At 34.3% G+C, this 19,760-nt stretch overlaps 1 protein-coding gene and 1 long non-coding RNA gene across 2 annotated transcripts; one reads left to right on the top strand and one right to left on the bottom strand.

Annotated features, from left to right (window-relative positions):
• Nucleotides 1-252: 252 nt before the first annotated feature.
• LOC123667540 (60S ribosome subunit biogenesis protein NIP7 homolog) lies at nucleotides 253-1,907 on the bottom strand. The gene is made up of 3 exons (XM_045601422.1): nucleotides 1,741-1,907; nucleotides 1,228-1,520; nucleotides 253-469 (listed from the first exon to the last, which is right to left on the bottom strand). The coding sequence occupies exons 1-3, from the start codon at nucleotides 1,794-1,796 to the stop codon at nucleotides 276-278; spliced, it is 543 nt and encodes a 180-aa protein (XP_045457378.1). The 5' UTR covers nucleotides 1,797-1,907; the 3' UTR covers nucleotides 253-275.
• Nucleotides 1,908-2,961: 1,054 nt separating this feature from the next.
• On the top strand, nucleotides 2,962-19,486 carry LOC123667648. Its single transcript, XR_006745472.1, has 2 exons — nucleotides 2,962-3,029; nucleotides 18,973-19,486. It is a non-coding gene; the product is annotated as an uncharacterized LOC123667648 (long non-coding RNA).
• Nucleotides 19,487-19,760: the final 274 nt, after the last annotated feature.

Below are 19,760 nucleotides of genomic sequence, written 5' to 3' on the forward strand. Positions count from 1 at the left end.
TCACCTGATGGTAATCAATTATCGTAACGTATAGACGCCTGCAACACTACAAGCATCGCAAGCCTGTTGCTGACCTATTCCCCCAACCCAGGAACTCTGGTCTCCCTACTCATCACAGGAACACAGCACTCCTCGAAAACAGTATTATTTAGCTGTAAGGCCAAGGTACTTTCCCAGTCGGGCTTCTCCAGATTTTAAGCATAATAATTTCTGCTGTGCCTTACCTCAGTAAAATTAGAAATAAAAAAACAATTTAAATTAAATCTAAATTTATTTCAAACCAACGTATCTTCCGATCGTATATACTCTCCTATATCAGCTTGATGAAATGCAATAGTCGCTAAAGGATCTGCATGTCGGCACTCTGTAGTCGATCTTGCTGCGACACCAAAGCCAATGGGGATATCTGACATAGTATTTATTACGACGCCGTGATGTTTAGGCGTATTTTCTGTTATTCTACCTAGACCTGAAATTTTAACATAGAAAGATTAAAACTCTTACAGAGATACTTATACTAATATTAAAAAACTGCAAAAATTGTTTGTTTATTTGCATGTTGCAAATCTCAGAAACTAATAGCTTCAATTGAAATTTTTTTTTGTTTTGGATAGTCCATTTCCTGAGAAAAGTTATAGGCTAAATAACATCTTATTAATAATATTAAAGTTTAGTTTTAGTACAGCACACATTTATACTAATATTACAAATAAATATAAATATGTTGAATACATATAGATAAAACTAGTGTCAATCTGGCCTGTGACAACCAAAACTTAACAATAGAAATGGCACAGAAATCTTAAGTATTTAAGCTTATATTAATAACTGACAAACAATTGAAACTAAAAACCCAGACTCAAGCTATTAATATAGTTAAGGGCAGAAAGATTAAACTTTTGGCTCTCAGAATATCCTAAAAGAATTATTATTTATAACTTGCTTTCAAAGTATTTGCTAATTTGTAATCTCAGTTTTCTTACATTTTTACCATTACTGGGATAACTTTGCACGTTGGATTTAATTCAAGACGGTTGTAAATTTAGAAATGTTATATTGTTGTTATTAAAAAAAATATTTAATGTGAAATGTAACAACTGCTAGCAAACCTTAATAAATTAATAAATAAACTATGGCCTTAATGTAATACTTTCTTTTAATTATAATATAAATAAAATAAATAAATAAAACATTATAAGCAATATTATTAACAAATTGTTAACTTACCACTCTTCATAACATGATTTCCATACAAGAACTGTTGCTCCGCGGATGGCTTCAGCCATATCTTATAAGGCGCGTATGGCGCTATATACGTCAACGCGGTAATATGTAGTCTAAATTTATTTGTTTTAGTGAATTTTCCAAAACACGTCCCCGCTGATATAAGATGATCAGGTTTGACTGTTTGAGCTAGTTGTAATAACCTCTCAGATATGTAATAGACTCTATCTTTTTTCTCTCGGAAGCAATATGTGCCATCTGGTCTGTCTATTAGCAATTTTACGTTAACTCCGATACTGAAATGTATAGGTTATAAGTTAATGTTAGTGAAATTATAAATATTTTGTATTCTGCGAGCAAATTATAAAATATAAATATAAGGACTACTCGAAATGATATACAAAAAAGATGATGAAGAGAAAGATGAGCTTTTTATGTAATGATTGTCTGTTGTGGTTTAAACAAATAAATTTGTCACGCAAGATACGAAGTATAACTTAAAAAAAATAGACTTACTATTTAGTGAGTTTCTCGAATAGTGCTCTAGTTCTTTGTTCTGATAAAACCTTCATTTTCACTTATTTTTATTAATTTAATCACAACAAATACAATAACTACACTGAACCGCACGTGTTGTTTCAAAACATGCAAAACGTCAATGTCATTGCACACGTTTTAAGGGGCCTACTCAAAGCACTGCCTGCAGGGCCTGCTTGCAGCTACTGCCGCAGAGGATGTTGCTCCACAAAGCACTGCAAATCATTTACGCGGCATACGTTGTCGTGTTCACTTGTGTTCTCTTTGTCCTTGTCTAAATTCGTCAGTTTTTATAAATGGCTCCTACATTATTCAAACACCAAAAAATAGCATTGGGTTTGACTGTATTGACTACTTGTAGCGTTCAAAAGAAAAAAAGGAAGCACTGGTGTAAAAAATGGTTACTACTGCGTAAGACATTGAGTCACGCCAATTTATTGAAAGAATTAGAATCTCATGACTATAAGAACTATCTTAGAATAGATGAATCAGTCTTTTAAGATTTATTGCAAATGGTGACACCACTAATTGAAAAAAAAAAGTATTTTGATGAGAGATACTGTAAGCGCAAGAGAAAGATTAATTGTTACTTTAAGGTTCCTTGCTACTGGGCCAGTTATGAAGACTTGAAATTTAGATCAATGACCTCTCCACAGTAACTATGTAAGAAAAACCACAGATCAAATAGAGTAGACAAACGTCGGAATGTACAGACGTATACAAAATGGTGGTCTAAATCGGCCCGACCGAGCTACACATGTCCCTGATTGCAGTTTACGGAGTGGGGAGATCGTGTGTCGGGCTGGCAGAACGACACTGCGGCCCTGCGACAGGGTGAACAATTAAAATATCGGCCCTGCATGCATACATACAATACGATCGGCAGTGGCACTGCAAGCAGGGCCCTGCAGGCAGTGCTTTGAGTAGGCCTCTTTAAGTGACTGATAATTGGTTCTGCTTTAGTCCTAAAATAAATACATCATAAATAAAATTTATTTTAAAAAACGACTACGTTAAAATAATTTTGTAAAACAACAAACTAATTTAACGTAAATTAGTTGGAAAATACTAAAAATTATTTCAAAACTTTTATTTCCAACAGAAATACAAACGAGGTTATCTATAGTGTTTCTAAACGAAGACGTGAGAATTTTTAAGCTGTAAGTATTCGCAAGATGAATGATCGAATCTCTGCAAATCATTCTATGTTCATTCCCCTTCAACCTTTAATTCATTCAACTTTGTGTTGGACTTGGTGACGTACGGCGGTAAGTTTTCTCATTGTTTACATTTTTTAAACTTTCTTTTAGTATGATAGTATACAAGCTTTTTGCTTCGAAATTTTATTAATGTTTTAATGAAAGTTTTCTAGTAATTAAACTAGTGTACGAAGTTGTTATGTTAACATCTGTTTTATATCACGACCCTGAAACAAAACAAATTGATCACGTGATGACAACAAAAAAAGCAATATTGTGTATTTTTTTTTATTTGATATATGAAATAAATATGAAATATAATATAATGAAATTGACTGTAACTTCTTTTTTTTCGGCACAAAGATTACGATAATGTACAAAGTATTTTTAAATTCTGCTCTCGGAGGAATGAAACACTTGAATACTCCACTCAATGTTTAATTTTGTAACTTCCTGCCAAACACAATTAACTCGTGAAAACTCAGTTTTTTTAAAGTCATAAACCACATACATACTCTTACATCCACTTATTTATATTTTCCTAAATTTCATAAACAAAAAACACGACTGATGAAATTAGAAACTTTTTTTTTTACTTTTTCCGTATATGTCCCAGTAAAAACTTCACCATGTATTTTTTGGGAAAATACTTGTGACGCATAGATATGCATAATTGACTCCTCGATAATTCTTACACATGCAAATAATTCCTATTAGAAATCATAAATATCTGTAGTTTTTACTTTTAAAGTTGAAGATTTAAAAAGTTGCGAAGGCCAAATTGCAGTCATTTCGTAAAGACCTAGACTATCAAATTTATACAAAAAAAGAAAAAAATTGGCCCTGGCAAAGTACCAAAAAAAAACAAAAGATCACTATTTAGCGAAAACAGTTTTTAAAAATTTACCCGTGATTTAAGACTGGCATGTTAAGAAACGTTTTGTCTCAATAAAACAAAAGTAAAAAAATTATATTCTTGAAAATTGTATGCACTACTCATCATCACGACTGTTAAAGTACATCGACCTTGATATCATTAATAGCCTAATTACATTCAGTTACGTTTTTCAGCGGTAATTGATTTTAGACTCAAATGTTTTCATAATACAGTTTTTTGAAAGTTTCGTAATGATTTTCTGTTTTATGCCAAACTAGCTTTTTCCCTGGTTTCTTTATTTGCCAGAATATGGTATACGTATACGTTAGTACTTTAGCTAGGAGTCGAATTTAAGGTAGGGCAGCATTGGTTACAGGTAGGGTGGAAGTAAAAAATTGATCATAATTGATCTGCTCCGAAGCACGGACTCCTAAATCAATCACCATGTATATCACTGACCTCTAGGTCAGTGATGTACATTCAATAGCTATTCGTAGACAAATATTTCTGTGTGTGTACGAAGTCTATTTGCTTCAACGAGGTAAAAATTGCTGGCATACCAAAAAGCAGCATCCTTCTCGACAGATTACTGCGACCATTTATAACGCTTGAACCAATCGAAAACAAAGGCCCGCTGTTATGTCGTTTTGAATATGTGTCTAAAACAGCTTGTTTTATTGATTCTCCGATTTGTGCAATATCAGAAGGTATACCATAGCTAACATTACCAACATGTGTTGACAAACCTCTTGCCATGGGACTAGCGATTGTATTTTGTGCTTCCACCTGTTTTGAGCAGTGAGGTTCTTCTAGGTCAATTTGCTCTTCAACATTCGTTTTTTTTCTAAAGAAAGCCAGCATGTACATATATTCATCGCAAAATCAATGAATCTTCAATTTATTGCAACAAAAATAACAATTGTATCGATTTTTGACTAAAACACTCTTTACAGTACACTTCACTAAACCAAACTACAAACAATCATAATCAATCTCTAGTTAATGTTTATTTTGGCTTCAATTTTTTTTATCTTAATTTTCGGTATTTTTAAAGTAGGGCATTGTGATTTCGAGATTGCCCAACAATGCCCCCCTCCCCGCTACGGCCGTGTATACCGTATAACTTATTTATCAGAATTTACTCCTTACAAAATGATATAAGGCCTATGCTATGAAAAAAAAGGGAGAATGAAATCGTGTAAAATAACTGACGATCTCAGTGACGTTAACGCTTAGTAACAGTGACGCTGAGAGTAGCGTTTTACAGCGTCCATCTAAAATGTTTATGTGAGATATAGGTGTATTAGTACACCAGTATTGAAAAAACTAAATTCCTTTATTCTATTGTTTGTAACAAATACAACAGTTGGATATAACGCTGAATAACAACAATGAACATACTTACGATCGCCTCAGCCTGTAATATCCCACTGCTGGGTATAGGCCTCTTTCCCCATGTAACAGAAGGATCAGAGCTTAATCCACCACGCTGCTCCAATCTGGGTTGGCGGATAATATTCACAACTATGAGTACCTAACGATCGCTATCAGGTGTACAAGATAACAACCGGGACCGACGGCTTAGCGTGCTCTCCGAGGCATGACGGGGATACCAAGGACTGCACAAACACCCAAATCACGGCAAACATGTATGGCCAATACAAATGTTTGTCATGTGCGGTGATCGAACCCGCAACCGCGCAATGCGGCGTCAATACTTACGATCGTGAAACCATAATTGTGTTTGCTCGCAAACGAAAAAAAATGACTTCAATTAGATCGACCAGTAATAAAATAGTCAAGTAAATACACATTACAAGAGATAACTCAAAAAGTAGTGACTCATCAGATCTCAATCAAAATTATATATTATATATAATGTATATGTGTATAAGTAAATATATTCAAACGTTTATGTCTCAATTTGTACACCTACACCGACACAATACCATCTTCTTTGGCCCTAGGTTGCCTGGAAGAGATCGCTTTTCAGCGATAAGGCCGCCCTTTGTACCTTATGATACTCTATCTATCTGTACTGTTAAAATCAATGTGATATGTGTTATTTCTGTTTTGGTGTACAATAAAGTGTATTGTTATGTTATTAAATGGAACTACATGACAAGCGTCAGCTTTCGATTAAAAAAAAAGAATCATTGAAATCGGTCCATCAAATAAAAAACTTTACTACTTTATTTCTGAGATAATAATACACATAAAAATACAATCGGTTTGAGAAACTCCTCCTTTTTTTGGAGTAGGTTGAAAAAACATTCAATAATCATTTAAAATTATCCTCAATGATTCAATCATATAAATGCAAATATTGATAACGCTTCCTATGACACTTATTAATGATTAATTGCAATTATCAAGCACTTCAAATTGTCGATTGTAATTAATAATTTGGAGAGAACTATTGATTAAATAAATGTAATTGATAGCAGATATTTAAGATTGACCGAAGAAGAGATGTAATTTTTAACTATACCTTAAAACAATGCAAAAAGGTTAATTATTCAGTGATATCGAAGAGATGGCAAACATTTTTTCGTTTGGTGGATACTCCATCTTAAGGTTTACACCGAATGTTAATAATATTTATTTGAGATTTTAAATTAACATGGTTACATCTATTACTAAAGTATCCATAAACGGATTACCATGTTTTTTATTTTCGTTTTGCGGAGCTCGATATTTCGACATTAACTGCGAATGTCTTGTTCTCGTGAAAAAACATGGTAGATCCCGTTTATGAATTGTTTTAGTAATGTTTATTTGCAAGTGAGTTACGGATAGCCTTTATCAGATAGAGTTAAAATAGGCTCTTGTGGTCTATTTCATCGTGATTTCATCGCAACTTCAAAACTGCAATTTTAAACGGACGGAATACGGACTCAAAGGTGGTGAATAGCAATGTCTGACTGATAATGTCGATTAAAATGTGAGGTTGATGGTAAAAAAGAAAAGTGTTACAAACTTTTACTGTTGTTGTTGTATACCGTTATATATCAGCAACCAGTGGAAAGCACGCTTAGAGTAAACATTTATCGTAATATCACAACATAATATCTAGAAGATAAAATCCGTGCGCTCACCGACATGTTTGTAAAACATCCATCATGTTAGACGTGTTAGAAGTGTATGACTTTTTCATGGATCATATACGACTAATTGTGGCACACGGTTTCATTCCCATCGAAACCTATCATAAAGGAACCATATACATATTTATCTTTTTAATAAAAACCTTAAGCTATGTCTTGTAGCCTATCTTTGGGCTTAATTTCATAAAGATTCGTAAAAATTTTCTTGAATTTTTAGTTACAAACTTCTTTTTCAACTTCTCGTTTATTACAGTATTTTTTTTAATCTGTTTCTTTTTCTCGACTTTTATCTTTATAAAAATCCCCAATCATATTCTAATTATTACCATATCTAAGAAAATGAAAGAAAATCATTGATGATGTATGACCAATTAACCATACTGGTTAATAATTTTGGTGCATCAAAGAGGTTCTCCACAAAAAAAATCCCCCATATCAATTATATCGTGTTTGTTTGATATCTATTTCACTACGAATTATTTTAGATTATTTTAGATGTATTAGGACTTTAAAATATTTTATAAATGTTAAACAAGAACTATCCCTTGAAATAGCCGCCAGTTCTCATTACACCAATTGGTAATCTGCCAAACCTAGATTTAGGGGACCATGTCCTTGACACCAATGCTTTTGAAGCTACACATAAAGATATGTAGGAAGCTAGTTAAATTTTATAAAGCGGCTAAAATATTTTAGCGCTTTCTTAATATGGTAAAATATTTTAGTTAGTTATATATTTTCCGGAAAAATCTAGTGACGCATCATTTAAGGATAATAAATGGGTTATCAATTACGAATTATATTTTTGCTTATGTAGATATATTCTGCTTTGTGAAATAGACAATTATATATTATCAGTGAAGATTTCTCTTAGAAATTGTGAGGCACTCCAGGATTAATCCTGTGACCATGGTTGCTGTAAAGTATCCGAAACGTCGAACATGTAAAAAACCTAATAAACCGCGATAAAATCCAAAAAAGTTGTTTCATTATAATGAGTGCAATTAGCGTGAACATTAGAAATCACCTTCTATTTTATTTATTTGATTTTTAAAGAAATATTTATCTCCTGTTTACAACGTATAACAAACAACACGTTTGAGTCAAGAAAAGTATTGAGTCATGCATTTTCCTCGAGTGTTCTCTGAATTAATTTGGCATCGACTAAACTTTTCATAATGTGTACATTCTTTTACTGTTTGGGATTTCCCTCTCGCCAATTTTTAGAAGTCTGAATACATACATATCTGCTTCTTAGTAATCAGTACAATGATTAAAACTTAAGGTGTGATCACGTATTATCTACAGGTGCTGATGTTAGAAAGTTGAAGAGTTTATTTTTTTGTTGAACGCCCTTCCCCTTCTTTCCGAATTTCCACTTCCCCCAGCCTCTTCCTTCGCCCCACACTTACACTTCAGCCTGTAAAATCCCACTGCTGGGCATAGGCCTCTTTCCCCATGTAGGAGAAGGATCAGAGCTTAATTCATCACGCTGATCCAATGCGGGTTAGCGGATTTACTCCCTACTATAAGTAAAGATCGCTTTCAGGTGTACATGATAGCAACCGAAACCGACAGCTTAATGTTCTTTCCAAGGCACGGTGGGGAGACCCACAAGGACTAACAACCAAACCGGAAATAAATATTTGTATAAACACAAATATCCACTCCGAGCGGTAATCAAAGTCGCGACCGTCGGTGTTTAGGCGCCGCCGACATGGCACCCGCACCATTACACCAGAGCGTTCATCCTTCGCCCCAAAAATTCATGAAAAAAAAGTTATCAAAAGGGGAAAAATTTATTCCTTTCGATAGCATAACACATTATGATGGGATATGTTATTAACATGGCGGGTGAACGAAGTCGCGGTCAACAGCTTGTATACTAGACACAAAGTTTGTTAGACTTGTTTATATTTCTGTTAGTAAAGCAAACACTCCCTGTAAAGCATAAATTTAAAGCACCGGGGCACGCGCCGATTAGTACATAGAGCAACAGAAGTTTACAAACTATGATAATCTAATATATAAAATTCTCGTGTCGCGGTGTTTGTAGTTAAACTCCTCCGAAATGGCTTGACCGATTTTCATGAAATTTGGTATGCATATTAGGTATGTCTGAGAATCGAACAACATCTAATTTTCATACCCCTAAGTTACAAGGGAGGGGGGGGGGGCATTAAGGGGTTAATAATATGGCAAAACAACGTTTGCTGGGTCAGCTTATCAATATACCTATAAATAAAAATGAACTGCCGATTTTATTTTATTTTGTGTTCGTTATTGTCAGGACAAGATTTATAGAAAAAAAAATCGATGAATCTCCGAAATCTACGTTCTCTACTTCCGAACGATTGCACTAAATCAGATTTTTTTGTGTTCGTCATCGGCAGGAGTTAGGACAATGTTTACCGAATAACATAAGAAAAATATGATAATAAAAGAACCGATAACCCGATAACAAAAGAAAAATACATACACAGGAAAAAAATAAGTTGATAAACGAATTAAAAAATTATTCTCATAACATGGCTAACCTCTGTTTGAGCCCTTCTTATAGATAGAGGCAACGAATTCCAAAGGCGACAGGCTTCAACAGTGAAAGATTTAGAGTAAAAGGATGAAGAATGATAGGAAAACTTTAGGATGAGGTTATCATTAGAGCGGAGAGATCTTTCGTGAGTATATGAGTAGTTTTTTTAAAGATAGGAAGGTGTTAAAGGATTAAATATGATTGATAGGAGACACAGAATGTGAGTGTTCATGCTAATTGGGATAGGTAGCCACTTGAGCTGTTTGCGAAGTTCTAAAACATGGTCATATTTACGTAAATCAAATATAAACTGAATACAGAGATATTGTAATCGCTCAAGTTTATTTAATTATCCCTCATTAAAATTAACATAACTAGTATCAGTATAGTCAAGAATTGGTAAAAGAAGAGTCTGTGCAAGCATTACTTTAGTGGGAATTGGAAGAATTAGTGGGAATTAGTAAATATTTCATTTAATACATATTAGGACCTTTAAAACAAATTAAAGTAATGTAAAAATATGAAAATTATGTGGACAAATCAGTTCAATTCAATTCAATTGTTTTATGGCTGTAGCTGTATCAGTTAGACACAAATAATTTCGCCAATGTCATTTGGGATAAAGAAAAGATTATTCAGTGAGGTCGAGAATCCAATCATAATAAAATTTAGAGATATTATAACCCATGTTAAACAAAACCTGTTATCAGTGGTGTAAAACTGAGGTAATTGTGACCGCACCCTGAGGAGTGGTCCCGAAGTAATAAACTCGATAGCCTATAGCTTTGTTCCACCCAATTTTAAATTTTTCATGTCAGTTGTAATTCTCATGAATTCATTCTAGACTAGACAAACTTTCCTGTTTCATATGCGTTGAATTACGAAAGTAGTCTACTTCGTTATTGCTAAGCTACTAAATCGGTCCTTTTGAATTATTAACAGCATCAAAGCTCTACAGCCGCGGTTGTGCAAAAGGCCTGATCATAAATACAGACCTAGCTATCTACGGATTTCTCTCTCCAACTCTTAGGCCCTAACTGTCAATCGTAGCGTGATATTCTTAAGCCTAGAATTTTCAATTAATAATAAGAAACGCTTCACACTCAACGGATCCCCCAGTAACATTTTCTCCTGTGTTGGGGGTCCGGAAACACACACAGTACACAAACACTACGCCCAGACCACGACTAACATCTATATGGTCAATACAAATGTTTGTCGTGAGCGGGAATCGAACCCGCGACCGCCAGCGCAACAGCCAGTGCTATTGCCGCTGCGCCAACGTGTCTTTAATGATAAATGTCCATGATAAAGAACTATCTAGGCATACGCAAGGCAAAAAATAGGTCATGAATTAATTTTTTGCCCCCCCCCCCCCCCCCCCCCCGTCAGATTGTGCTTTCATTGTGGTATGTGGATTCAAATAGAGGGTACAATAATTTAGTATTTAAACATAAAACACTTTGACGAATAAAAACCAAAAGTATACCTATATAGCGATACTAACACTGGACTCCTGTAACTTTGTATTCTTTGTAAGGTTTTGTGTCTTCAAGGACCCTCAAAGTCTTCGGGTTCACATCTTACTTGTAGTCTTATCGAATTAAAATCGGTTGTGGATATTCAATACAATGAATAAGTACTATTATTAATTTATTAACTCCTATCAGGTCTCTATAAAAACAACCAGGACCGACTGCTTAACGTACTCCCGAAGGGACGTTGTAGAGACACAAATGGACAAACACCCACTACCGACTAAAACCCCTGCGGGAGCCTTCAGCCGCTTTAATTGGAAGGTCCCGGATCTGCAGGCAACAGGATCCTTCCAACGAAGGTCAAACACCCAGACCGGGAACAAGGATTTGTACAAACACGAATATCTAGCTAATAGCTATTGTTTAGGCGCCTACAGACGCGTTTGTTATCTTTAAAAATATATCGCAAAAATGTATTTACGCGCAGAACTACTCTGCGCCTAATTGAAAATTCCTTTATATTGTGTTAATAATCGGCAGGTTCATGTAAAAGAAAAAAAAAAAGTTTGCTGGGTCTGCTAGTTGATTTTAAAATCGGACCGGAAGAAAAGAAACATACAAAATCAAAATCACCATAAATTTATTTGTGTTCTAATACTTTGTAAGTATATTGAAATGAATATGAATTTTATTACTGCAAACTTGGCTTCAATTCAACTAGAGTTTATTACGAATTGCATAGGGACTGCGGATGATGGCTGTTAACTTTTTAACTGGGCCAAGGAGGTTAATATAAAATATATGGTTTTTAGTGTTCGTTACTGAGAAATTATATTATTTATTAATCTTTATTGTTCTAATGTTATATTTTTGTGCATATCACTGTTCAATTTATGCGCAAACCTTTAGTAAGATGAAGTAAATTTGTAATGTACTATACAATACATGTTCTCTTTCCCATTTAATACTGTAAATACAAAGTTTGTGCAGATGGAAGGATAGATATAGTTTTCTCTTTCTTTCACGCAAAATATCTGGACTATTTGTAATAATACTTGGTATGTAGCCAGCTAGAAATCTAGAATAATACGGAATAACGGAATACGAAAATAAGAATACGGAATCTGAAGATACGTTTGTAACATAAAGCGCAGCTAGTACGACATTAAGTGTATACCCAATGCAGATGTTAAATATCCATAACGGAACTAAGATAGTTCCACTTCTGTCCACCAAAGGAAAAGAGGTCTTTCCTCACAATAAAACAATTAATTATTAGTTACTACCGTACCTAGCGAAATTCTTACTAAGTACCTACCATATTTATTTTCGTGAATATAACGTTGGTGTTTTTTTAACCGACTTCCAAAAAAGGAGGAGGTTCTCAATTCGACTGTATTTTTTTTTTTTTTTTTTTTTTTTTTTTTTATATGTATGTTACATCAGAACTTTTGACCGGGTAGACCGATTTCGACAAATTTTGTTTTAATCGAAAGGTGGTGTGTGCCAATTGGTCCCATTTAAATTTATTTGAGATCTAACAACTACTTTTCGAGTTATATCTAATAATGCGTTTTTACTTGACGCTTTTTTCGTGGACCTACGTTGTATTATACCGCATAACTTTCTACTGGATATATTGATTTTGATAATTCTTTTTTTGTTGGAAAGGGGATATCTCTAGTTTGGTACCGTGATAAGGAAACCAGGATCTGATGATGGGATCCCAGAGAAATCGAGGGAAACTCTCGAAAGTCCGTAATAACTTTTTACTGGGTGTACCGATTTTGATAATTTTTAATCGAATTTAATCAAAAGCTGATGTTTATCATGTGGTCACATATAGATTTTATCGAGATCTGATAACTACTTTTTGAGTAATCTTTGATAACGCGTAGTTGCTTGACTATTTTTTCGTCGATCTACGTTGTATTACTTGTCGATGTAATTGAAGTCGGTTTTTTTTTTCGTTTGCGTGCAAACACAATTATTCAATTATGGTTTATACAGACGTTCCCCTGACAACAACTATTAATTATCCAATTTATTCAGTGTAATTGATCGGAAGTAGTTCGCATAAATACGTTTCGGTGAATCATTACACAGAGATATGTCCAGACCAGAGATATCATCACGTTACGAATATTATCGTAGCGATATAGCAACGCATAGGAAACTATGAGTTCGCTTGTTATCAATGATTATGCACACAGTAGACTTGATAGCGATCGTTACTCAAAGTAGGAAATATATCCGCCAACGTCGCGTGGTGGATTACGCTCTGATCCTTCTGCTACATGGTGAGTGAGACCTACGTCCAGCAGTGAGATATTACAGGCTGAAGCGTACACTAGTAAACTGTTTTCCGTATAAGCTTATCAAAGTTTACCTAGCTATCTGTCCATCAATCATTCTCTTGTTAAGTATTTGTAAATATTTACTTGTAAACATACCGATATCTATTAACTGTAAGTAACTACATTTTATTCGACTATGTGTTTTTATACCATTAAAATTGCAAACAAGCATAAGGTCCGCCTGATGCTAACCGGTTACCGTAATCTGTATCCCTATGCCTAAAACACCAGGAGCGTTATAAGTGCGCTGCTAACCCTATCGCCGACTCTTGCTCCGTGTGCCCTACGTCAATAAAAAGTAGTTAGACACTTGCACATACAAATGCAATTATAGGGCTTACATATACCTATTTGTCGTGATCTAGATAGTAGTAGGTACTAGCGGACGCGGCAGATGTCCTGCCTAGAATACAGCTACTAAAATTGATTGCTGACATACCGATTTGCAGCTCACCTGCCAGGTTCAATTGTGTTTTCAAACCATCCATGAACCCATAGAAATGTACGTAAAATTTTTTAACGAAATCCGTTCAGCCGTTTAGGAGTTCAGTGACAAATACACGAACAAAAGAAATATTTAAGATTGTGTTTGGATTTTAACCTAGGTACTAAGCGCCACGCGAGTGTGTGTGTGAGGCATTTATTATTATTTTTAAGACATACGATTTGTTGCAGTTGAAATATATGTAACCTAATATTTGAGCTGAATTTTGCTATTTCTTATCAATACAAGGAGTGCATTATGTCTAATACCGTGTCACGACTTCAAACTGATAAACGTTGAAGGTTGAATCTTTGTATGCTATTCACATTCGACGGTGAATCACTATAGTGAACGTACTCGTAATTAGCACAAATAACACGCTCAATTTCCGTAAAATTACCTTGTTTAGATAACCAGCAATTAAAATTTTCTTTTAAGTGTAATTTCTTATTATTTCTTTTTCGAGTTAATTTCTTAAGATTTGAAGAGAAGCTATGAAAAAAAAATTTTTTAGACAACTAGGTCGGCAAACAAGCGTACGGCTCACCTGATGGTAGGCGATTACCGTAGCTTACAGACGCCTGCAAATACTACAAGCATCACAAGTGCGTTGCCGACCATACCCCCAATTCCCCACAGGAGCTCTGCTCACCTTCCTCACCAGAAGTAAGGTCGAGGTACTTCCCCAGTCGGGCTGCAAATAATATGGGGAGTTACCGTAATCGTGTTAAACAATAACGCTGAGAATGAAGTTTTACTGCAACGTCTTTTGAGCATCTTTTACTTTGATATCACGTATATTTACATTCGTATACAGCAGCATACCGAGGTCATTTAGTAACGAGTCCTTAAGAAGTAAACTGAGAAGAAAAAGAAAAAAAAACATTTTTTATTGAAAATCTGGCGATCATTCAAATTTTCATAACATCGTATTCCCAGTAGTAAATTTCAAAAATGTTTCACTGATGGCCTGCGGTCACCAACCCGCCTGCCCAGCGTGGTGGCTATGGGCAAAACACACGAGTTCACGCCATTTTTGACGTGAACTTATGGAGGCCTATGTCCAGCAGTGGACTGTGGTCGGCTGAATGATGATGATGATGAATGATGATGACTAAGATCATCTATATATTTACTGAATTTTGATTCAATAACTTACTGTGTCAAATCAACGTTAAATGCTTTACCACCACAGAAGGTACATGGAACGAGAAAAAGGGAGAGAAATATGTAAGTACCTAACTTTGAAACTAAATTATAGACAGATGTGTCAAGCTTAACTTTACATCAATTTCCTTATTCTAACCACAAACAAAATTAGATTATTCTTAATGTAAAAAATTTAATGAATCACAAGGTCAGTACTACGTACGAGAACTTATAACAAACAATCTGTTAGCATAAGTTTAACAGTAAGCTCTATATCTTATTTGAATATATATATTAAGAATTTGTATATTATCTAATGCATAATTACTGCACTTTCTTAGTCTGTTATTTCTTACTATCACAGATTGGCTGGAAGCGATAATTTATATGCAAATAACTTACAACAATTAAGTGCAATACAGAATATATGTTATATATAAAGATTCGTGTCACAATGTTAGTTAACAAACTCCTCCGAAACGCCTGGACCGATTATTATGAAATTTTGTGTGTGCATTTCGGGTAGGTCTGGGAATCGGCCAACATCTATTTTTCATACCCCTAAGTTATAATATAAGGGGAGGGGGATTAAGGGGGTTAATAACATATATAGCAAAACAACGTTTGCGGGGTCAGCTAATAATCTATCTATATCTATATATATATATATATATATATATATATATATATATATATATATATATATATATATATATATATATATATATATATATATATATATATAAAAGCGAAAGGTCACTCATTACGCAATCTCCGAAACTATAACAGCTACAAACTTGAAATTTGGCAGGTAGGTTTCTTATAGGGCGTAGACATTCGCTAAGAACGGATTTCGGAAACTCGACCCTTAAAGGGGTAAAACGGGGGTTGGAAGTTTGTATGATAGTCCTATGTTTTTGAAGTAAGAGACTTGAATTTTAAAATGTATGCTCTAAAAATGGTGAGAAGATGTCCAAATAATTTATCTTTAGAAACCAAGTCCCTTTTGGGCTTAAAACGAGGAATGGTAGGTTGCCTCAGTCATCACGAAATCTCCGAAACTATAACCGCTACAAACTTGAAATTTGCCAAGTAGGTTTCTTATAGGGCGTAGACATTCGCTAAGAACGGATTTTACGAAATTCGGCCTCCAAGGGGATAAAACGGGGGTTAGAAGTTTGTATGAAAGCCCTGTGTTTTTAAAGTAAGAGACTTGAAATTTAAAATGTATGCTCTAAAGATGGTGAGGAGGTGTCCGAATAATGCATCGTAATCTATATATTTAAAAGAGAAAGGTCACTGACTCACTCATCACGAGAACTCAAAAACCGCTGGATGGTCCATCCATTCAAGATGTACAAAGATGAAATTTGGCAGGGAGGTAGATTATAGTTAGTAGACGTCCGCTAAAAACGGATTTTGCGATATTCCACCGCTAAGGGGGTTTAATTGGGGTTGATAGTTTGTATGAAACATATACAGCAGCTATAAGTTCGCCTGATAGGTTATTAATACTGCAGCCTGAAAATAAAACTAAAAATGTGGTGTATAGAGAGGTTTTATAAAAATAACTATTAAATTATACTAAATTGTGCCTTTTAAAAAGTAACTCAGTTTGATAAGCATTTCAAGAGACTGAAATAAAATAATAAAAATCATCATATCAAAAATTTCGCTCTAGCGGGTACATCGTTCCATAGCTTGATTGGCTAGAGCGCCGACACGGTCAGTCGGAGACGCGGGTTCGAATCCCGCTGGAGCGGTCAATTTTTGATATGATATTCAAAAATGTTTAGAATTCCTAATGTGTGGGTAACACAAAAATAAAATCATACATATTAAAAATAGCATGGGGTCGTCTCCTGTCAAAGATTTTCATTGTAATATGAAACTTTGAATAGTTACGGGTCTCTGTAAAGAACTCAGTATAGACGGCGCCACGGTTCGCTTAAACCGAAAATAAAAATCATCATATCAAAAATTTCGCTCTAGCCGGTACATCGTTCCATAGCTTAATTGGCTAGAGCGCCGACGCGGTCAGTCGGAGACGCGGGTTCGAATCCCGCTGGAGCGGTCAATTTTTGATATGATATTCAAAAATGTTTAGAATTCCTAATGTGTGGGTAACACAAAAATAAAATCATACATATTAAAATAATTTGCGTTAAACATCTTAATAGTAATGCATATCTGCATAACCACGCGGACGTAATCGCGGGCAACAGTTAGTGTATTATAAAACAAAGTCTCCAAAAGTGTATGTGATCGATTCGCTCAAAATCTACTGAACGGATTTTTATGCGGTTTCACCAATGAAGAGAGGGCTTTGAGAGAAAGGTTTACGGAACGGCTAAGCCGATTTTGGTAATAGTTTCACTGGAAGTTTGCCGGGAAAACTTTACTATCTCTCTATATATATATATATATATATATATATATGAACCTATATCATCCGCTGTTACCTATTATACAGTCATTTAATTGCCTGTCTTAGTAACAGACGACCATGTGCGTACTATTAGGTATATTGTAAAATTTATACCTCGATTTATTTGTTTATTTTTGTCACACTTAAAATTCAGTAACATTAAATTATCTATTTTTCGAATTGATTTTCGATTACGAAATTGATTTTAGTATTACGATATTTATTGATGTACCAATATCGTGTAATTGAAAGGGATCATTTGATATCGCTTATCAGTAGTTATTTGAAGCTAATCGAAATTACTGACAACTGTTGCTTTGTCATTCATTCACCATTCATTCGATAGCTCCAAATGACTTTATTTATTTACTAGTTGACGATAGACGCTGTTCAGTCTTAGAAACTCTCAAACGCTTGAGATTTAAATGATCGTAATATTAACCAATTTTTTCAATTTTCTGTGCATTTTTTTCCAAAAAAAAGCTTCTACAATAACAAAAAAATGTCCAAGATTAAATAACAAAAATGGGTCCACTCAATTTCGAGTTTTGGATTTAGCAACACAAAAAAAAATATGCTCAATATGACACACACTAGATTAGATATAAGTCTATAGACTATAAATAGATACAAATTGTAATACTCGAAAAAATTTGTCCATATTTAAACATAACATATCTGTATAAAGAATGTTGTGTATATGAAGTGTCGGATGTTTATATGTATAGGTATTTCAAAATATTACATCGGTTTGTAGTCTTCCTTGGATTATCCATTAGTTTCGAGTAGTCCCCGTTATGGATAAATATCGAATTCGTATTAAATTTGTATTTAAATAATTTTCAACCTGTGCGTTTGTAACGTGTTCGATTTCACTACAACGTCTTTTAAGAACTTAACCCAGATTGACCGAAAACCAGTGTTTCAAGTACTCGACCTCGTTAAAATATAAAATTCGGTTTCGAAATCTGAAAATGCCTTAAAGACTTACGAATATATGTATTACCCTAGTATTATAAAAAGAATGCTCGAACGATTAGTAAATCAAAATCAAAAACAGCTTTATTCAAATAGGTCCCAAGAGCACTTTCGAATTGTCATTTTACAAATTAAAACTTTAAAAATAAATTATTATTTTTGTAAAAGTAAAGCTACCACCGATTCGAAATGTAGATTCCGCAGAGAAAAATCAAAAAAAAAAATCTCCGCAGTTACTCTTTTGAAAAATAATATATAAACTGTGTTTTAGTACAAAATTAGTAACATGTTGCATGAAACATGTAATGCTACGTGATCACTGAGTTATACAGTAATACGGTCTATAATTTAACGGGAGAAAACTGAACACCCAAAATCGTGTAATCCGCGCGGGCAAAACCATAAACGGAAAGATTGTATAAAACAAAAAAGTAAAAGCTTGGTCTTAAAAACTGTACGTATTATTTGCTAAAAACAAAGTCATTAAACGTATCATTTACCATTTTAACTTTATTCCGTTATTATGACTGCAAAGATCTTAAAATGAGTCAAATCAAAAAGAAACATGATAATCTGACGTCACGATCATGACTCAATAATGCTTAAACATTTTTGTTTCAGAATAAACAAACAGTTCCCGCTGAGTTTGTTCCGAACCGCTGAACTGAGTGAATAGTCATGTCTTTCTACTATCCGAAGAATTTTCGTGCTAACGGTTGGGGGTGGCATAGAAGTGGCAACGCGGCCCTTGCAGTCAGTGGTTTCTTGAGTAAAGAACGTGGCGGGGAGGGTTCAGAACCCTTGCTCGGTAACGGTAGTTTGTACCCAAAACTACCCTCCGAGGATGACACTTCTTTCTCTGGGGTCAAATTGTATCCCGCTCTGCCTGTTGAGGAATACGAGGGTGGTGCTGTCGAAGAAGTGGTTGAAGAGGCTTGTGCAGCTGTCAATGTTAATTTGGTGGTAAGTTTTGTTTTATATTGTCTTCTCCATTCTACGTGATTTTGACGAAATAATCCTCGTTATTTTGGTATTATTGGAAGCCATTAATGAACGAATGTTATCTATATAATGTAAACATATCTTAGCAATGTATACTTTAGTCATTTAAATAAAAATATTAAAGGATTAAAAATTAACTTTGATAATGTATCTAAGATATAATTTAAAATAAAGAATAATTAAATATACATAAACACACGGTCGTCTGTTCCTAATTCCTGTGGGAAACTAAATTCCTGTATTTTAGGTAATCGCTGACTGATATTCATATTCTTTGTATTTAAATGTAAATTTAGGGATAACTCAAAAAGTAATCGTCAGATCTCGACTGAAGGCTGTGAGAACACTCACGTGGTTCCATTACCACCACATGAGAAGCATTAATTTTCAATAAAAAAAAAAGAGTC

Source organism: Melitaea cinxia, chromosome 28 (assembly GCF_905220565.1).
Source record: "Melitaea cinxia chromosome 28, ilMelCinx1.1, whole genome shotgun sequence".
NCBI classification, from domain to species: Eukaryota; Metazoa; Arthropoda; class Insecta; order Lepidoptera; family Nymphalidae; genus Melitaea; species Melitaea cinxia.

What these genes read in the sequence shown, in the direction of transcription:
- LOC123667540 (XM_045601422.1), bottom strand. Translation starts at nt 1,796, where the DNA reads ATGAAGGTTTTATCAGAACAAAGAACTAGAGCACTATTCGAGAAACTC. An exon ending in TTCGAGAAACTCACTAAATA is followed by an intron (nt 1,521 to 1,740) that starts GTAAGTCTATTT and finishes TATACATTTCAG; the next exon opens with TATCGGAGTTAACGTAAAAT. An exon ending in AAATCATGTTATGAAGAGTG is followed by an intron (nt 470 to 1,227) that starts GTAAGTTAACAA and finishes TTAAAATTTCAG; the next exon opens with GTCTAGGTAGAATAACAGAA.